The sequence below is a fragment of the Eptesicus fuscus genome, chromosome 9 (assembly GCF_027574615.1).
Source record: "Eptesicus fuscus isolate TK198812 chromosome 9, DD_ASM_mEF_20220401, whole genome shotgun sequence".
In the NCBI taxonomy this organism is placed as follows: Eukaryota; Metazoa; Chordata; class Mammalia; order Chiroptera; family Vespertilionidae; genus Eptesicus; species Eptesicus fuscus.
In genome coordinates, this window is record NC_072481.1 from 27,838,648 (window position 1) to 27,858,903 (window position 20,256).

The following is a 20,256-nucleotide window of genomic DNA, read 5'->3' on the forward strand; positions in this document are numbered from 1 at the left end:
TCTCCTGCCCTCTCCCCCCTCTGGTGCGTTCCTCCCTTCCCAGGAGCGATGTATGAGGCTTGCTGCACAGCCAGCGTTCTGCAAGCCTCTTTGCACACCAGGACCTTGGTGCTGTGCATCTCTATTAAATAACGGAGACAAATTAATCTTGGAGACACCAAACAAATTGTCACTCCTCCTTCTCTTCCATTACGTTCCAGTGGACTGGGAAGGGCTGGTTAAGTGATTTGGGGTGGGGGAGCTGCCTAGGGGGATGGCTTGCTTCCTGAAAGAAAGGTGGGAGGCACTAGCTCTTATTACTCTTACTCAGTTTTTGCCTCTTTGCTATCCCCTTTGGCTTTATTTATTATGTTTTGTTGTTATTGTTTTTTGTAAAAACTAATGAAACTCCTCAGCTCTGTTTAAACTTCATATACAGGAGGCTATGCATCTGTCTGATGGCTGATTGTCTATATGGCTGGACATTCAGGCCCCTTCCAGGGCAGGGACCTGGCTCAGGGGAAGTAAGGGCCCCCTTTTAGGGGCTCCAGTGAACCACTTGCTAGAGAACCACTTGGGGAAACTGGGGCAGATTGTACTAGTGTCTACCTTCTCCTTTCCAGAAACAACAGGTATGGGGCATGTGTCCAGTCCCTGGAACCTGTGAGCATATTCACAGTGGGGGGGGTTAGGACTTGACTGAGTTAGCATCATCTCACTCAGTCTTGGGTTTGGCCTAGCAGGAGGTAATGAGTTCAAAACACTCCCTCATTCTTAACTCTGAGTTATTATTTGAAACTAGAGGCCCGGTGCACGAAATTCGTGCACGGGGGGGGGGGGTCCCCTCAGCCCAGCCTGCACCCTCTCCAATCTAAGACATCCCTCTCACAATCTGGGACTGCTGGCTCCTAACTGCTTACCTGCCTGCCTGCCTGATCGCCCCTAACTTCCCCCCGCTGGCCTGGTCACTCTCAACTGCCCACTCCCCCTGCCGGCCTGGTCACCCCAACTGCCCCCCCACCCCCGTGGCCTGGTCACCCCAAACTGTCCCCCGCACTGGCCTGGTCGCCCCTTGCCCCCCCTGCTGGCCTGGTCATCTCCAACTGCCCCCCTCTGCTGGCCTAGTCACTCCTAACTGTGCCCCCACCCCTGCCGGCCTGGTCGCCACTCACTGTCCCCCCCTGCTGGCCTGGTCGCCCCCAACTGCCCCCCTGCCAGCCTGTTTGCCCCACGCAGCCTGCTGTTCAGTCATTTGGTCGTCCCTCACTAACCCCCCTGCTGGCCTCGTCGCCCCACGCAGCCTGTGTTCGGTCGTCCGTCCAGTTGTTTTGGTTGTGACGGCCCCTGGCTTCTTATATATAAGGATGGTTGATTTAAAAAAACCAAACACTTCTTCTGTGTATTTGCCATTCCAGGAAATCATCGAGTTCCCCATTCTGAAGCTAAATGGCCGGACCATGGAGATTGAGTCTACTTTTCACATGTATGTCCAGCCCGTAATCCATCCACAGCTTACTCCCTTCTGCACAGAGGTAAGGGCCCTGGAGGTGGCAGCAACGGCCACTGGGGCAGGAGCTTTTGGATCATTGGTATATAGGCTCATTAGGGAAAGTTAGGTCTTATCAGCAGTTAAGACTGGTGCACATTGGACCCAGCAGTTGGCTCTTTACAAAGTCTGCCACTCCATTTGGGTCACTCTGGTCATTGGAGATCCAGGGAGAACAGTGGCACAGTCTGTCCCAGTTTCCCCAACATTTTCCCTTTCTTGTAATCTCTACCCTTCCTGGTGACTGGGCAATTGGAGTCAAGGAGCAGGATGGTGCTTCTGGGGCTCAGATTCTTTTCAGTTTGATTTCCCTTAGGATCCCTTGACCGGAGGTGAAGATTTCAGCTTCTTAGAAGGAGAGGTTCAGGGTTTCTTAGCTTTCTGGTGATGTTTCTCTGTCCTGAGGAAAACAGCCCTATGTGAAACATCAGTTGAGTTTGTAGGAAGCACACTATCACCGAGGAAAGAGAAGGGCAATTCAATGGGGGTATGAGAATAGCCTGGCCAAGGCTGAAATGTCCTTATCCTTGTCCTAGGCTGGTACTGTACTCAGCCACCTTGTCAGCAGGTTAGCATTGGCCCCATTTTCCAGTCTGGGAAACAGATCTTAAATATGCATGTTGGAGGCTCAAATGAGCTATTGGCAGAGAGGCACCCTTAAGAGTTCTGACTCATGACTGTACGGAGAGCCTTCTGTGCCCGCTCTCCCCTGTGATGTGTTATGTTATACTCTGTGGTGGCCACAGGCTGTGGTGAAATCACAAGAATGGTCAAGAATATGTAGTAACAGAGGTGATGGGGGAACATGAGTGTTTCCAGAATCCTTTCAGAATTTGGGGCTGGGATACATGAAGACTTTGTGCCTTCATTTAGAGGCCGACTTTTACATATGAGTGAAACAGGAGGAATGAAGTTCTTGAGAAACCCCAAAACAATCTTGGTTGGAGGAAGCTGAGGAAGGGCCTGCCTGCCACGGTGGGAGGGCCCAGATATGAGGATCGGAGGGTCATTCCTGGGCTTGATGCCAGTGTTTGCTGCCTGACTCAGTTGGGCCTTTTGTTGCAGGCCTCCGCCTGCCAAGGTGTCTAGTCTCTCAAGTCTTTTGTTTTTCCAGCTAATGATATTGAGGTTCTTTCTCCTTTTTTGGGGTCTACTGTTCCCCCCCCCTTTCCCTGGGAATAACCTATGCCACCAGGGGGTACCAATTGTCTTTTTTGCCCCTTTTGAAAAATCAACATTTTAATGATGATGAAAATCCCCTTCCTTACAGGAGGAGAAGGGAAAACTTTCCTTAAACTAACTAGTTACCTGAGCCCTCCATGGGCCTGAAAGTGTAGAATCCTCTGTCCTTCTCTTCCTCCTCTCTGTGTGTAACTTCCCCTTGGGGGATCCAGCTCCGGCTAGGCTGCTTGGCATAGACAAGGAGGCCCAGATTTGTCAAGGTTGCTGCCTTTTTAGGGCTGGAGCAGAGCACTGCTGGAGCTCGGCCTGGGCAAGAGTAGATGCTCGATAGTATTGGGAAAAGGGGATTTTTAGAGTAGGGCTGCTGCCTTTTTGTTTTTGTTTTTGTTTTTGAGTGGGGAGGGATTGTTGGATTATGATGAAAACTTCTAGAAAGTTCCCCTCATGGACATACATACATAATTTGGATGGTAGTAGGCATGGTGGTGTTGGGAGATCCTTGTTGTGAGTATGAAAGTGTGGCAGGCTTCCAGAGCTCAAAACTCTCCCTGACCTGGTCCCTGCCTTTTTGTCCAGCCTCATATCTCCCTGCTTCATCTTCCCTTCACTTCCCTCATCCAAACGTCACCCTTTCACAATCTGCCTCTGCACATGATGGTCCTTTGCCCGGGTGATGCTCCCTCTCTCCTCCCCCAGCCCTACTTGTCCCCTAAGACTCTGCTCAGGGAAGGTTGGGTTGTGTTCACCCCAATATAACACTGATCATTTACATTCTACTGTAATTATTTATCTTGTCTCCCCACTAAACTCAGTGAACAGAAACTAGATCTGATCCATCTTTGTCCCATCATTAGGGCCCGGTACCAAGCAAACACTTAATACATGTTTCTTAAATGGATTAATATTGTCAAGGAATTATTCGACCACACCTTGCTTCTCCTAGAGTAACTGTACTGCTGACTTGCTCTTTTGAGAAGTAAAGTCTTTGGAAAATCTTGGATCATCTAAATATTGCCCTGTCTCCATACCATATGGAACTGCTATGCAGAGAGAGGCATGGACACAGGATGGGGGCCATTGTTCTCAGACCTCATCCAACCTGGCAGTAATTGCCTTTCCAGCTAGAGGGACCCTTTCATTAGTAAGTGTGAGGAACAATCCCAAAGCTCCTGGTTGTGCCTAAGCAGCTCCTCTGGTAGAATTTTCTCTCATGCACAAGTTCTTAAGAACTCTGGGGTGTGTGTGTGTGTACACACAAATGACACATGAGTACACACATGAGCACATGTTGCGGGGAAGGAGATAGGCTCAGTGCTGGCAGGAGGAAGAGGGATTCTGCTTTGGGTGAGTCTGTAGCCCACATACAGACACTCTTACTGGTCTGTGTAATGAACATGTTACTGGCCTTCTTGAGGTCCTTTCTTATTTCAGTTGATAGCCTGGAGACATGGTTCTGACAGGGATAAGATGGGATTTATTTCATTCCTTCCCAAGCCCTATCCCTACCACCTCTAGATTCTGCTCCAGCTCATCAGATCTCTGTCTCCAGCAGCTGGACTGCCACACAGTCCCTGACCATGGGCAGTCTTTTTTATCATTGTCATTGTCGTGAAAAAAAAGAAAGAAAAAAAAAAAACTAGAAAAATACCCATTTTGCTAAATGCCAGTAAAGGGCTTTGTCTTTCACCTGTACTTATAAAGGGTGAGATTTATTGGTCTTTTTGTCTGAGGACAAAGAGTGGGTCTGATTATCAGATTGCACACCAGAGACAAGTGCTTATGTAATCAACAAACTGTCCTGGTGTCAGAATACGATTGTGTTGGAGATAAATTGTGAAAGGAGAAAGTGCTGGATGCTGACATACTATTGGCACCAAGTGTCTTGGGCTGCTTCCTGTAGTTGCTAGTGTTTGTGATGAAGCCAGCTCATTCCTGGACAAAGCCCTTGTGTGGGTAGGGGATCTCAGTAACCAGCCATGTTATCAGTCAGGGTCAAAAGCCCCTCGCCTTGTGGTTTCCGAGTCTGGAGAAGCGGGAGTTAATCTGTAATCCCTCAGTGAAAGGAGCCACAGAACACACATTAATTCTTCCTCTCACCTCTCCTGCTTTAAGTGGTTAAGGTCTCTGAGCTCTGTTTAGCCTGTGAGCTCTGGTTCTCGGCTTAATAATACTTGGCTTTGCTCTAGTACCTTTCATTGTGAGGATGCGAAAGCTTTTTACAAATATATATTAACCCAAGTGGAAATGAGCTTAAACTGTAGCATGAAAGATTTAAGTTATGCCCAAGGTAGAACTTCTCAGTAGTTATTTTATTAAATTGTCTCTTGTCTCTCTCCCTCATAGCTTGTGGTATCAGTCTTACAGGTGTCTTACTGGTTGTCAGTATCAGGTAGAGGGACTAACTTTCTTAATTTCACTCCCTCTTCAGCCAGTGCCTTGGCAGAGCTGAAAAGATAATAGTCCATCCTTGGAGGAATTAATAATACAGGGGACTGAGTCCTCCCCCTGGAAGACTGCCTCTAGTTGAACCAGGAGCTCAAGCGTCTGTGTCTCTGGGGGTTGAGTCAAGTCCTTTAGGAAGTCAGCTGTAAGCTGTCTTGCTGGACCACAAGTGTGGTATGGGAAGCATGGAGAGAGAGGGAGCTGAGCTCAGTAGGTTCCTCCCAAGCTGGTAATTCTAGGATTACTGACCACTGGATAGAGTTTGAGAAAGCCCCAGGATCCTAGAGCCCCCACCCCCACCTCCACAGTGGAAAGAGGTGGGCCTAGTCTGTAGAAGCTCCCGCAGAGCAGCACCCTGGTTTTTCTTTTTGGTAGAGTGATTTTTCTCTCCCAAGCCAGGGTTTTCCTAGGGCCCAGAGCAGGTGCTTCTGGGGTACACAGATGCTGACCTAAGTTCCATCTCCAAGGAGGGAGGGTTCTTGGCAAGGGTGCCATTGGTTTCCTGTGTGTCCGGAAGCCTTTCGGCATTGAGCTCATCTGAGTGACCCTTGGTGGGAGCCAAGAGAAGGAGTAGCCCTCCCTTGTCCCAGAAACTCAGACCAGATATGAGACTGGCCCACAGACTCTGGAGCTTTCCAAGAAGTAAGAATGGCTGTGGGCCCTCTTCCAGGATAGTCCTGACCCAGAGCTCTAAGTTTGGGGATGTAGCTCAGCCCTGGAAGAACTAAGCAGGAGAGAAGCTGGGCCAGAAAGGGCAGTGGTGGGTACATGGGCGGTAGTCGGTCATCTGGATATGGAACTGGAGTTGGTAACAAGTCTACTCTGGACTCTGGCCCCTGCATGCTGAGGCAAAACATGGCAACTGCCTGCCCAGTGTGTGGCTCTGGAAGGTGTACATGCTTTGGGTGGTAGCGGGGCTGGGCATAGGAAAGGGCTGCCAAAAAGAACACAGATCCAATGAAGGTTTTCATGTTTTTCTTTACCGCTGACTCCCTAGTTCCTAGAATGGGGCCCAGCACAGTGTAGGCTCTCCATGAACAGTTGTTGACTAAATCAGAGGAGTCTTAGCACTCCAGGATTAAAGCTGCTGACCCTGGCTCGTCTCCTCCCTGCCCCCAGCCCTCAGTAGACCATCTGTTCTTCTCCTTGGCTCAGCCCTCCCTCTGCTGGGCAATTCTCTGGTCTCCCAAGCAAGGAAAGGGTGTGGAGGTGCCAGCCGGGTGGGCATGCTGTGGGTTAAAGCCTTTTGAAACAACAGTGTAGTTAATCTTTCTAATTTATTTTCCTTTTAGACCATGGGAAGTCTGTAGGCAGCAGCTGTTACCCAATTAAAATACAGATTAATATAAAAACAGTTTCTGGAATATAAAATAGAGTGGCTGTGTCCTTACACTTCCTTAAAATACCACCTAATAATGACTTGATGAACTACAGAAACCCACCTAGAGGAACTCAGCGTTCTTAAAATGAAAATTTCTTCCCTGAAAGGTGTGTATTACCATTCCATGTAAGTCACTATGAGAAAATAACCTTCCCTCTTAGTGCCAGCGGTTTCTGTGAGTTGGGTATTTGGTATTCATTAAATGTAATTATAGTTTAATTGGAGTTTAATCTGAACCCCCAACACTTAAAAAAAAAAAAAAAGAAGTTTCCAAGCAAACCTTCGATGCTACTGTCTCTGGAAGTAGCCAGGGGCACAGTGGGCATGGTGATTTCCAGCTGAGTCCTGTTCTGTGGATGCGGACCTCCTGCCTCAGATCCTTGAGGCGGTATGTTCTAGTCTGTGCTTGAGGGTTTTTTTTACTACAAAACAAAACACAACAAAACAAAGCAACAAGCTTGTTTTAACCTAAGCCTGCCCTCCGTGGAGCATAGTCCTGTGAGTCAGAAATTCTCTAGACCAGGTTTGTACCTTAGGCCTTTTTGCCTGAGTTTCCCCACCAGTTAAAGGTGCCTGTTTCCTGCTTGGCTAGTTGGTATTGAGGCTCCAGGTATACAGGGTGAAGGGTGGAGCTTGTGGGACCCCCTGGCCCTTCACTGGTGTTAGATGGGGAAATGCTGGACATCGAGGCCCAGAGAAGGGGTGGAGTTGAAACCAAGTGTGCCTGTCCTATGTGGTTATTGCCTAAGTCTGACAGGAGCTTCTATGAAGCTTGGAGGTGATTTACTTTAGACTGAAATTTGTGAGGAGTTATTGAGCCTATGGAACACAAAAGACATGTAAAATCTTTTTTTTTTCTCTTGCAAATGAAAGCTGAAACAGGTATGAGACATTCCCTGTGATCAGCAGGTAGATGTGTATCTATTTCAGGGCAGGATGTTGTTGGGAAGTTTATAGTGTGTCCTGGGACTTGATTCCCAAAGCTTCTGTCAGGTTCTCAGCCTAAAGCAGTGCAGGTCAGAGTTCTTTACAGTAGGAGGATGAAAACAGAAAGGAAAGGAAAAACAGAAACTCCAGCTTCGAGTTTTCCATTCATGGGCTCTTTATCTTTCCTTTCAGCTCACCGGGATTATTCAAGCCATGGTGGATGGTCAGCCAAGCCTGCAGCAAGTGCTGGAGGTAGGTTGAATGACCTTTAATTCCTGACCTCTGATCTCTTCCTGCTGCCTTTCTCTCCCGCCCCTCCTGAGAATGTAGCTGTGTAATTTGACTATGATTATGGCTTGATTAGAATAACATTTGCTGTCACATCAGTGACATGCTGTTGAGGGTATTGAACCATTGATCTGTCATCTCCAGCTGTTCCCGTCAGGGTTACTGACAAGATGTCCGAGTGCTGCCAGGAGGCTGGCAGAGAGCCCCCACCTCTTCCAGTGCTGGCCAGTGCTGGCCAGCCTGCGCTGGCCAGGTTGGGGAGGTGGGGAGCTGAGCTGTGGCACTGTGGGACTGGCCCCGGGGACTAGAGGTGTTTTTGTTTAGCTTTAGTGTTGGCTTCTTGTGGCATGTGAGCACTTCATTAACTTACCCAGAACTCCCCATCGATGGCTTTTGTTTGCTGTCGGCTCCTCCAGGAGGTGCGGCTGGGCCCGCCTGCCCCACTGCAGCTTGCTGCTGGACGCATTGTGCCTGTCGGGTGCAGAGGCTGTACTGGGTAATGATTCCTAATCAGAATAATTACAACAATTGCCTGTGTGAGGAAAATCAAATTAAAGGCTTTAGAACCCTTGGCAGAGACCACACTTCTAGGATGTTCTCCTCGGGGAGCTGGAAAAGGTTAAGATGCAGCTTCTTGTGTTCCAGCCTAAGGGAAGGAGGAAGGGCAGTGCTCTGCCTCAGCTTGTCTCCCAGCCCCCTCTGCCTGGGGGTTTTCAGAGAGGGAGACGGTCCCTCTCCCAGGTCCCACACCCACTCCCTTCTCTCTAGGGAGCAGGGAGACGATTTCCTTAGGTGCTTTATTTATCTTTAAGACCAAAGCACTCGAAGCTGAGCCCCTCTCAGAACACAGGAGAAAGCAGACTATCTGGGGAAGAGCAAGGGCACATCTGCATTAGAGGTAGTTAGCATAGAGGAAGGAGGGTGGTGGCAGGAGAGGGAGGAAGAGCTGTTTATTTAGCCAAGAGGGCCTGTCCCACAGGGGAAAGAAGTGCAGATTGAATTTCCTGGGGCTCCGCAGGATGGAACCAGAGCCAGAGAGCCAGGTTTTGGCTCAGCCAGTGGCAGAGTGCTTCTTGTCCCTGACAGTGTGCAAGCCCAGGCTCTGTGACCAGTCAGGCTCTGGGCAAAGAGAGGGTTAGGGTACCTGCAGAAGGCTAGGAGAAGATGAGCTCTGAGGTGTCTCCCAACCCTATTGTCCCTCTTTTTTTTTAAATTTTAAAATATATTTTTATTGATTTCAAAGAGGAAGTGAGAGGGAGAGAGAGATAGAAACATCAGTGAAGAGAGAGAATCATTGATTGGCTGCCTCCTGCACGTCCCCTACTGGAGATTGAGCCTGCAACCCAGGAATGTGCCCTTGACTAGAATTGAACCCGGGACCCTTTAGTCCGCAGGCCAATACTCTGTCCACTGAGCCAAACCAGCGAGGGTTTGTTCCTCTTTTTTTGACAGAAAATTCACTCTTATGATTGAGGGGCCTCCTCATCATGGACTGCTCCCAGACTCAAAGAGAAAGAATGGACCTATCCTTCCCTCTGTCACAGCCTGCATCCCCAGATAGGGCCTAGCTCCCAAGGGAGGATATTACACAGGCAGCTAGTCCCTGGAACGTCTCTGTTTGGTTGGGGTCTTGGGAGGAAGATGCTTGTTCTGGGCTAGCACCAAACCAGGGCTGGTGGGGTTAAGAGATTTTTGTCTGTCAGTGGTGCCAGTTGAGGAGATGTGTCTTCAGGAGGCCAACCTTGGAGAGGAATGCTCAGAGGATTCTGAGTCTCCCCCAGGAAGTTGCTTCTGCTACTTCAGCACACTTTGTGGGGAAGAGGGAAGATTTCTGGCATCAGCCTGAATAGGGAGTCTCTGTCAAGATAAGGAGACCAGACCGGGCTCTGCTAGTTATAGAGCTAAAGAGCTAAATTTTTGTCTTAACCAGGCCCTGAGCAGGTAGTTAGCTAGGTGTTGGCCTGCCTCATTTGTTCTTTTTATTTTTTTCCTTCACTTAGCTCATTTGGCCTGGCCATCTCTTCCCACCTCCCTTGTCCAGCCTGGAGCCATTAGAGCCAGCAGGGAGAGAGAGGATACAGGAGTGAGTGGTGGTCATTCCCTCATCCCAAGACAGAGTCAATGGATGAACTTTCTAGGCTCCTGAAAACCCATCCATCCATCCACATGGCCATCCACACATTCGTGCCCCACCCATCCACTCATCTATTTACCCATCCATAATCCACCCATCAACCCATCCATCTATCCATCTGACTTAGATGTTCTAAGTAGGCTCAGGCTGGGTTCCTTTAGACCTTGGGTAGCTGGAGGGGGTCTGTCCTAACCTAGTGTCCAGCCTCAATTCCTGTTCCTCCTTTCTATACACTGTGGGCTGGGGTCACATTACTCCCTACTCATATTTCAATCCGAAAATATCTGGGTTAGAGATTACCACAGTGAATAAGACAGATAAGAGTCCCTGCGTTCATGGTGCTTCTAGTCTGGTAAGGAAGGCTGACATTAAACAGATAATTGCTTCTCAAATATACAATGATTAGGCATGTGCCTCTGCCTTTAGTATTCTTTTCTCTGTTCCACCCTGTCAAGCAAACCCAACCACCAAACCTCTAATTCAAGTACCTTCTCTTTTTTTAATATTTTTTATTGATTTTTTTAGAGAGAGAGGAAGGGAGAGAGTTAGAGAGATAGAAACATCGATGAGAGAAAAACATCATTGATTGGCTGCCTCCTGCATGCTTCCTACTGGGGATCGAGCCTGCAACCCGGGTATGTGCCCTGACCAGGAATCGAACCAGTGACCTCTTGGTACATAGATCAATGCTTAATCACTTAGTCACACTGGCCAGGCTCAATTATCTTCTTTCTGAAACCTTTCTGACTCCTTTCTCTATAAATGGTAGAGCTAGCCACTTCCTCCTTTTGGTCCTGTAGCATTCTGGTCACTTTTTTATTACTGCATCTATTACATTGTATTCCCTTCTTAGCCTACTCTCTATTTTGTATAAGCACTTAAATACATTATTACATTTAATTCTCAAAACAATCTGTAAGGGGAGTCATCCTACCTCATTTTACAGACGAAGGAAACTGAAGTTCAGAGGGGTTAAATGACTTTTAAACGACTTCCCATCAATGACACAGCCAGGATATTGAAGAGCCAAGGTTAGAACCCATATGTGTCTGACTTTCAATTCTGCATTTCTAACTACTATGTCATATAGCCTTTAAAAACAATCCTCCTGTGTGAGTGGAGTGGTGGTATGATCTGCTGCCCATGCCTGGGATCGTCTAAAAAAAATAGGCGATGCTTCATGAATTCTTGATAATAATTCAGTCATTATATACTGATTTTAGTATTTGTACTTCCAGTGTGAGTGCAAATAATAAAACCATGAAAGGGATGAAGGGAGAACTAGACTCAAAGTGTGTTTAGGAGCAATTTCTTTCCCTACCTAGGAATTGTGCTCAGCCTTCAAAAGAATCTGCTGAATTTTAATCATCAACGAGGAGAGAGGAGAGATACCATGTTTGGGGCTGATTATGAGCTTGCTCCCGCCCAGCAAAGGGGCTTCTTCTGCTAGAGTCATGGTGGAAATTAACTTCACTTTCACTTGGGGAATAACCAAATTCAGAAGTTTGGTCAATAAACATTTGGTGGGAGGGTCAAATGAATAAGTGAATGAACGAACCTATGGATTGGAGTCCCTGCTTGGGGATCCAGCCTGTTCTCATGGCCCAGGACAGCCCATGTCCATGCTAGACTCTGCCTTTGAGGACCAAAGGTATTTGGATTGACCTACTAGGATCTGTCCTTATCCTGTCTAGGGTAAGTAACAGGAGTGTGGAGAACCCCTTTTACCCCCCTCCCCAACCCCAAACACTTCATCTTGTGGGATCTTCCCATAGGGATTGTCCTGCAAGTGCCTCTATAGTTCTCAGCCAAGGCTGAGAGCCCAGAGCAGAGCCATGGCTGGATAAGATTACAATTTTCTCCTGCTCTGATTACCAGCAGCTTATCTGCGTTTCACTGTTGTGGCTCTTCATGTACTCAGTGTGGGGGAAAAGAAAAATCTCATCTATTGTTGTGTACTTTTCAGAGGGTCGATGAGTGGATGGCGAAGGAAGGCCTCTTAGATCCAAACGTCAAGTCAATTTTTGTCACCTGTGGAGACTGGGACTTAAAAATCATGTGAGTATGAGAGGGACAACTTTGCTGGCAGGGTTTTGAATCTGTGGGACCAGTTCTTGCCTTTCACAGAAATAAATGCCCAAACCTACAGGACAGCTGGGCCAGGAGTCCCTGGATTTGGGGGGCCTCCAGGACAAAAAGAGGGCTGGGAGCCCTGCCTGCCTCTGGGACAGCTGTTTTTGCCAGGTGTCACTACTTAGGACAGCCCTTCAGTTGCAGGGCTACATGTCATTGCCCTGGAAGGAAGAAGTTAAAAGAGGGTATGTATGTATGTATTTATTTTTGTTAATCCTCACCCCATATTTTTTCCATTGATTTTTGGAAAATGGAAGGGAGAGAATGAGAGAGAGACATAGATGTGAGAGAGATACACTGATTGATTGCCTCCCACATGCACCCCAACCAGTGTCAGGGATTGAACATGCAACCCAAGTACATGCCTTCCCTTGACCAGGAATCGAACCCAGAACCCTTTGGTTTGCGGGCCAGTGCTCTAACCACTGAACACAGGCCAGGGCAAAGAGGGTTTTTCTTTTTTAACCAGATGCATAGTGATGATTATTCTAAGTGCATTAGAAATAGTAACTCATTTTATAACCATAGGTACTCTTATTTCTATTTTTATAGATAAGAAGATTAGAGAACAAAGAGGTTAAGTAACTTGCCCAAGACACACAGGGCCAGGATTCAAACCAGGCAACCTGTCTCCAGGGCCCTTTCTCTTAACCATTATACTGTGTTATCCTCTCCCCCCCCCCACCCCCTCTCCCAAATCTGGGATAGGCCCTGATGATCCAACTGAGAGCCAAGTGTAGAATGAGAGAGGGCTGCTTCTAGGAAGCTGCCCTAGTCACCAGTCTCCTCTGTTCTCCTTTGCCCCATTGTTTTTCTCCTTTGTCTCCTGATTCTGGAAGACAAAACTGGTTCCTTTGCTCGGCTGACACTTCTGTCTCTTGTCTGTCCTCATGGATACCTGGCTTCAGACAGCCCCCAGGGAACTAAAGTGGGGTGGAGGTGGTAGGGGCATTGTTTGCTGAGGATTGATAGAATCGATAACTCTGTGTTCTTTGTGACTGATGGTGGCGGCAAGCATGTGTGTGTGTGTGTGTGTGTGTGTGTGTGTGTGTGTGTGTGTGTGTGTTTATATACGAGCATACACACGGATGCACCTATGCTTTTGAGCATAGCATGGGGTATTGGTGGGGAGTTGGGAGTAGTGGTTCTGGAGTGATATTTCCTACCAAATCAGGCATTATTTTCTCACCAAGGTCCTTTTTATGCCTTTTGGATACTGAGCATTGAGGCAAAGTTATGCACCCAGCTTGGTGGGTGTCAGGCCTGCAATTGGATACCAACTCTCTAGGTGAGACAGGAGGAAGAAAAACAAGCCCAGGTCACATAAACACCCACACACCTCATCTCCCACATCCCTTAAGTCATGTACACACACTGGCTTCACACCTCCAGGTTTGCACACCCAGCTCCCAGAGCGCCAGGGGATCTCTGTGCTCCCCGATAACACTCATCAGTCAGGGAAATTATACAGGCTGGGCTGGTATAAATCAGAGGCGGGCTCCATGGAGAAAGGAAGAGGAAGGCTGTTGTTCTTGTTTAAGGTATCCTGGCAGCTTTGAGCACTTGAAGGAGAGAAGGACTTACGTGGAGCTCCATAGCACAGGAGAAGCTATTTGGGGTCGGGCAGAGTGCAGGCTAATACTGGACTGAGACTCCTCTGGTCCAGTCCAGAGGCCTGGTTCCTCCAGGTAGCCTCCCAGGGCTCCCACTCTTCTAGTGGTTTTCTACTTGTCTTTGGCATGTTCATGTCATACAATCCACATTTCAGAATCTTTTGTGTTAATTGTGACTGGCATGTATGTACACAGGGTGGGGCAAAAGTAGGTTTACAGCTGTTTGTGTGGAAAATAAAATAGTAATTAATAAATAACAATACAAGAATAAACTCTGTGTTTCATGTTCTCACAGTATGAATAGCTACGTTTGCCCCATCCTGTATGTGCATATGAAAAAGTTCCTGGGCATGAGGTTGGGGACTACATGGCTGGGCCCCCTAGGCTTGGAGTCTGGCCCACTTTGGCCTGCAGTCGCAGTTCAGTCGTTGGCATGGTGGGCCCTGGCAGATTTAGGTGACTCCGGAGGCTGCTCTGTAGCTTCACAAGCAATGATGCAATCAAGAAGAGGTGATCAAGTTTGGGGATTGGGTTGTTCAATCCAAGCATATATGAAAGGGAACCACTTTTTCATGAGTACATAACCATATGTCATTCGGTCCTCCTATCTTCCCTGGTAGGAGGTAGTATCCCTTTAAAGCTGAAACGAACACACAAAACAAAATTAAAAACTGAGGCTCAAATTGGTAAAGACTCACAGATAGACAGAATTGAATTCTGAGACCATATAGCATCCAAAAAGAAAAAAGGGGTTAGGTAGACTTGGGACGCTGGTTTGGGTGTGGACTGGGAAAGCCGGTGAAGCTCTGAAGGAGTGTGCAGGAGGAAGCAGATGTCAGGTGGCAGGGGTTGGGGGAGGAGAGCACTGTGCTGCCTTTTAGAAGCAGGACTCCGCATAACTGCTGGGAAGGCTCTTAATTAAATGTGTAACAAAATAAAAACAGCCAGAGAGGAAACCTAAGTAGCGCTGCGTGACAGCGCACAGCTTAACGGCATTCCTGGAACCTCTCGTCAGATGGCTCGTCAGAGCCCTCACCTTTTCATGCGCCTGGTAAAGGCTGATGATGAGCCTGACAAGGGTGGTGTTAGACTGACACCCACAACTTGTTAGTATGTGGCTTACTTCTTATTTTGACATCCATTTTCAGACTTAACTAACGCTAAGGAATTCAGCAAATATTTCCATTTCCCACTCTAGTTTCCCAGAGACATGGCTCTTCATTGCTGTCCTCCCTCTCTCCCAGCCCCCGCTTCCCCCAACCAGCTTCATGTCACTTTTGTTGGAAAGGGCCTGATTAGTGAAGCACTGAGAAATGGGAACTGAAGTGGCAGCAGAAATCCCACTGGAGAAAAGAAATCTCCCATCCTGACAAAACCATTTTGTGTCCATCTTTTGTCAAAACGGGATGAGTTGATACTTCAGGTTTATGTGGGCTTTGATGCTGTAGTCACAGATCCTGCTTAGGCGGGTGTTAATTTAGTTAAGTGCTGATTTAATTTTCTTTCTAAACATGTTTAAGATACAACACTTGTTCTGGCATTGGTCCCTGGTAGCTTGCCTTCACTACCTGAAGCTCCTAATGGGGTTTAACGTTCTTTCACCAGTTGTCTCTCTTCTCTTCTTACACAGGCAGGAATGTCTCTGTAAAGGGGTTCCATCTTTGGCATGGTGGGAGGGGAGGGCCGGTGTAGAGTGGGGAGGTGCCACCGTTGAGGAACTCAGATTTTAGCCTGAAGCTTGAAGATCTGGATTCACCAACTGAATAGCACTGAGTGGCTGAGAAGCTAGACCAGAGTCTTTCCCAGTGGCCGGTGAGTCTGAGAAGCGGGGCAGGTCAGAAAGAGAGAAGGGTAGGGTTGAGAGTGAGAATGGAGGGATAGGGAAGAGCTGACATGAAGGAAGGCCTGGCCTGCAGTGCAGTCTGGGAAGAGGACCTTTGGAGAGGATCCAGATAATCAGACTCTGCTCTGGTAGAGCAGAGTCTAGGGCTGCTCAGAGCCTGCTGCAAAGACCCTCATCTAGCTCAGCCTCAGCTCTGGAATGGAAAGTGTCAATGCTGGGCTGCCTTCCTCATGAGGGTGCATACTACACCTTTCTGATGGAACACTTCAGGTTTTAGAAAGTGGAGATCAAAAGATACTTGTTCAGATTGCTCAATTTTATTTGGGGGACATGCACTCAGTGGGGACTCTTGAGGGTGCCCTCAGGGCTGCAATCAAGTGGCCAACACTATTGAAGAGCTACAGTCACCTGGAGTGGAAGTCCCATAGTGATGGAACCACACACCTGGGAGGGAACTGGGACAGTGACTGTCCTGTGTGTGTGTTGGGGCAAGTGTAGGATACGGACAAAAGGTTGGGACTTCTTGGCATCATTCAGCCGAGTTGACCACTTCATCCTTCTTGAAATGCGCTGTATCTTTACTTTTCTATTTCTCCCTTTCCTTTTCCTTCCCAGTGTCGTATGGATGCTTTTTCCTTTTTTCTTACATTTTGTTTCTTAAATATTGGTATTTCTTTGATCTCTGTCCTGGCTGTTTTTTCTTTTTATTCTGCACACTCACACTTATCAGAGTGATCTCATCTTTTGCCATAGCTTCAAGTATCCTCTGTATGCTGATGTCTTATCATCTTTTCTGTAACTGAGAAATGGAAACTGACATGGCAGCAGAGATCCCACTGGAGAAAAGACACTGTTCCATCTGCCATCTGAACTCCAAACCTTCATATCCAGCTCCTAGTCTCAGTCCCCACCTACATGTCCATAGGCCCCTAAAAGCTCAAGGCTTATCTTTCTCTCAACACTAGACCTCCACCATTCCCTCAGATGGCAACTCAGTAGCTCTGTCAGAAACCTGAGAATCATCCTTGATTCCTTTCTCCGGCCATAACCAATCAATTGCCAAATCCTGTTGAGTCTTCCTCCTGGAGCTTTCTCAGAGTCATTACCTTCTTTCCATCCCCATTTCCACTGCCCTAGTTAAGGTCACAATATTCTTTGTGGCTTATTAAATGTCTTCAATTTGTCTTTTTTCATTCCAGTCTTGCTTCTTTTCCAGCAGATTGTGTCACCCCTGCTTAACACCCTCTTCTTTGTTTACATTGAGTGGCAGACCCTTGAGATATTCTCTGATTTTTTTTGGCTGCTGGTACCTGGTCTGGGGTCGGTAGAGGTCTGGACTGTTACGTTCATTTTTAAAAAATATATATTTTATTGATTTTTTTTTACAGAGATGAAGGGAGAGGGATAGAGAGTTAGAAACATCGATGAGAGGGAAACATCGATCAGCTGCCTCCTGCACACCCCACACTGGGTATGTGCCTGCAACCAAGGTACATGCCCTTGACTGGAATCGAACCTGGGACCCTTCAGTCCACAGGCCGACACTCACTGAGCCAAACCGGTTAGGGCCTGTTACGTTCATTTTGATGTGGGGGCATGGTTGGCCAGGAGATGTGGTGGAGGCAATTTGGACTGAGAGCCTCCTTCCAAAGCTACAAATGGATGAATCCTCAGATCTGTCTTAAGAAAACCACTGCCAGGCCCTGGCTGGTGCAGCTCAGTTGGTTGGGCATCTTCCCATACACGGGAAGGTTGCCGGTTTGATTCCCAGTCAGGGCATATGCTAGGGTTGTGGGCTCAATCCACAGTAGGGGGCTTGTAGGAGGCAACCAGTTGATATTCCACTTTCACATTGATGTTTCTCTCTCTCTCTCTCTCTCTCTCTCTCTCTCTCTCTCTCTCTCTCTCTCCCTCTCTCCCCTCTCCCCCCCTTTTACTCTCCCTTCCTCCCCTCTCCCCCCCCTTTTACTCTCCCTTCCTCCCCTCTCCCCCCCCCCCCCTTTTACTCTCCCTTCCTCTCTCTAAAAATAAATAAGAAAATCTTAAAAAGTATTGCTTTGGGCACTTCGGTATGTTTGAAAGCATGTGGTGCCTCTGAGCATGCGTGGCATCTTATCATGTCACTAAGCCCATGAGAGCCTTGCCCCTTGCTCATGGGTGTGCCAGAGGGTCCCAGCACTGAGCTTTGATTAGCAGCCTGCTGGGGGAAGGGGCTTGAGTAAGAACTCCCTGGCAGTCCTGACTTGTCTCATTTCCTGATACTTTTATCTGTCACTGCAAGCGCTTGGGCTCTCCTCCTGAACTAATTAAGTTTGCATGTGTTTAGACACATTGCCAAATAGGGCTTAGCAAAGCGGAACTGAGCTACATCTCTTTTTGAGTAGGGAAGGAAGGGTATATGAATGCTTCCCCATGAGGGCCTGGGAGAAGCGTGGATAACATGGAGTGGGGGTGTGTACAGGTTGATAGGCATTATGCCCTGGCCCTCCTAGGGACACAGCAGGACTGCAAAGCAACCTTCTGATTGGCTGGCAGGGGCAGATGAGAGAACAAGAACTAGCTCTCTTAGTGAATTGGGCATTCTGAGAGGGCTGAGGATGGATAGAGGGCAGGCTCTGAGGTATGATTTTTCTCCCAAGCACAAGCAAAACTGAATGTCAAGTTTAGTGGGATTTGCAGGGGGAGTTTATAGGGCTATGTGCTGTTTGCTCCCAGCCTGAACCTACCTAGGCCTAAAGCCACCTGTTTGGCTAGCAGAGTGCAGGTGGCCTTTCTAAGGCTGTGAGAAGTTCAGTGGAGACATGGACAACCATAGGCCCAAGTTTTCCTTTTTGCCTACAAGACCCCAGTTCCCCTACTCAGTCTCATGATCCTGTGAGATGGCACCAGGTGGAGACTGAGAGGAGGAGAGTGGTATTGCCCAGAATCTCCCCACCCTGGAGGGTGGGGTTCAGCCAAATGGATCACCATAGTGAGATGATGGCTGACAGTATGTTTTTGTGTCAAGACTGATTTTCCCTGGTGCTGGGTGGCTCGAGGTCTGAGATGCACTGTGTGGGAACATACTTGGGTCCTGTCCGGACAGCAGATGTGGGGCATTACCACATTGGGGACTCCTCTGAGGTAGGGAGCGAGAGTATTTTCTACAGAAGGCGGGAGAGCCAGCTGACAGCCATGGTCAAAGCCTCAGTCCTATAGCTCTGAGGCCAATGGGTCAGCTTCCTGGCCATGAAGAGGCTCAGTCAGGCCAGGCTCCCAGTGCACACAGAGTGTGTGTGTGTTCTGGGGTGGGGGGTTTGGGGGTGGTTTCTGGAGGTTGTATAGGAATTCTGGGCCTTTGAGCTGCAGCCAAAGCCCAGAGAGAACAAGAACCAGACCTTCTGCCCTCCCTTCAGCTTCCCTAGAGCCCTCTCGTCAGCAAAGGTGCATCGGGTTAGCCCCAAGAAGGCAGCTTGAGTTGATGGGGTCATGTTTCAGCTGCAGCTAATCCAAGTCACTCGATATAAATCTGTCCCTGCTGCCTCTCCTCTCCCTCCCATCCCCAACCCACAGACAGGGAAATGAATCCTGGCCCTCACCCTGAATACATCATGGCAGGCTTGCCTCTAATGAGAGAGGGCCATTCATTGTGGGGTGAAGCTCCCTGCAGAGCCTGGGATGCCATTAATTAAAGAAAAGCCACCTGAAGCCAGTCGTGCGGTACAGCCTGCCACACGCTCAGATGGAGTGGTGGTGGGGTAGCCTCGTTAGCCTGACAGCTCCTTGGGCCGAGAGAGTTCGTGAGCTTGGAGGAGCAAGGCGTGCCCCCCCCTCCACCTGAGAGCTCACATGCCTCAGGGGGCAGCATCCTCACAAAGGCATGAGACCCCCCCCACTCCACCTGCACAAGTCTTGGGGCCTAGAACTGGCATAAAGGGGCTCCTGGTTATGGGCTTGTCCGGGGACTACCTATTTCTCATGGACAGGCCCTAGGGCAAGAGCAGGTTTCTGTGGAGGCTGAGCAGGCTCCTGGTTTCCTACCTGTGTTCCCTTCCACTCTTCTCCATGTCCCTGGCACTACAGGTCAACAGGCAATTCATCTTGCTTCCTTCCCTCAGAGCCTGAGTTTGTGGAAGTTGATCTGCTCTGGAAGGACTTTGGGTCTACAGGGAGACTGGGGGAGATGCTCGTTGTCTCCCTGGCAGACAGAGCCTCTGATGTTCCACCTTCTGGGCACTTCCACGCTGAAGGTGAAACTCCAGTGGCAGCCTCATCTCACCCCTGGGAAAGTGTTAGAGGGTCTAAAGAACTTTAGTGATTATAGGAACCCCTGAAATGGAAGTTTGTCTCAGTTAAAATCCCAATAAAAGATAAAGATATTTGTGCCCAGCCAGTGTAGCTCAGTGGTTAAGCATCGGCCCATAAAACAGGAGGTCACAGTTTGATTCCCGGTCAGGGCACATGCCCTGGTTGCAGGCGTGATCCCCAGTAGGAGGTGGTGCAAGAGGCAGCCGATCAATAATTTTCCCTCATGATGGATGTTTCTGTCTCTCTCATTCTCCCTTCCTCTCTCTGAAATCAATAAAAACATACTTTTTAAAAATTTAAAGATGAAGATATTTGTATAGTAAATAATCAGGCTTTGAGATGTTATGGCAGTGGGAGCCTCATGCTTCGGTCTGCTGGAGAGCTGCTGACAGGGTGGCTCTTTACTGCTTAACTGACCCTGAGGCAAGTGTTGCTGCCAGGTTCTGGTCCCTGGACTTACATCTTTAGCTCCCCTTGACCACCTGTGAGGATCTCATGGCC

At 48.4% G+C, this 20,256-nt stretch overlaps 1 protein-coding gene across 10 annotated transcripts in view; it reads left to right on the top strand.

Annotated features, from left to right (window-relative positions):
• The window catches only part of ERI3 (ERI1 exoribonuclease family member 3), a 130,304-nt gene that overhangs the window by 32,142 nt on the left and 77,906 nt on the right, over window positions 1-20,256 (top strand). For 9 of the 10 annotated variants that reach the window (XM_054721025.1, XM_028160172.2, XM_028160160.2 and 6 more), the window contains 3 exons: window positions 1,395-1,511; window positions 7,650-7,709; window positions 11,846-11,937. In XM_054721025.1, coding sequence (XP_054577000.1) covers window positions 1,395-1,511; window positions 7,650-7,709; window positions 11,846-11,937 — 269 coding nt within the window. The remainder of the gene's footprint in view (window positions 1-1,394; window positions 1,512-7,649; window positions 7,710-11,845; window positions 11,938-20,256) is intronic. The other variant, XM_054721024.1, reaches the window with a different exon arrangement.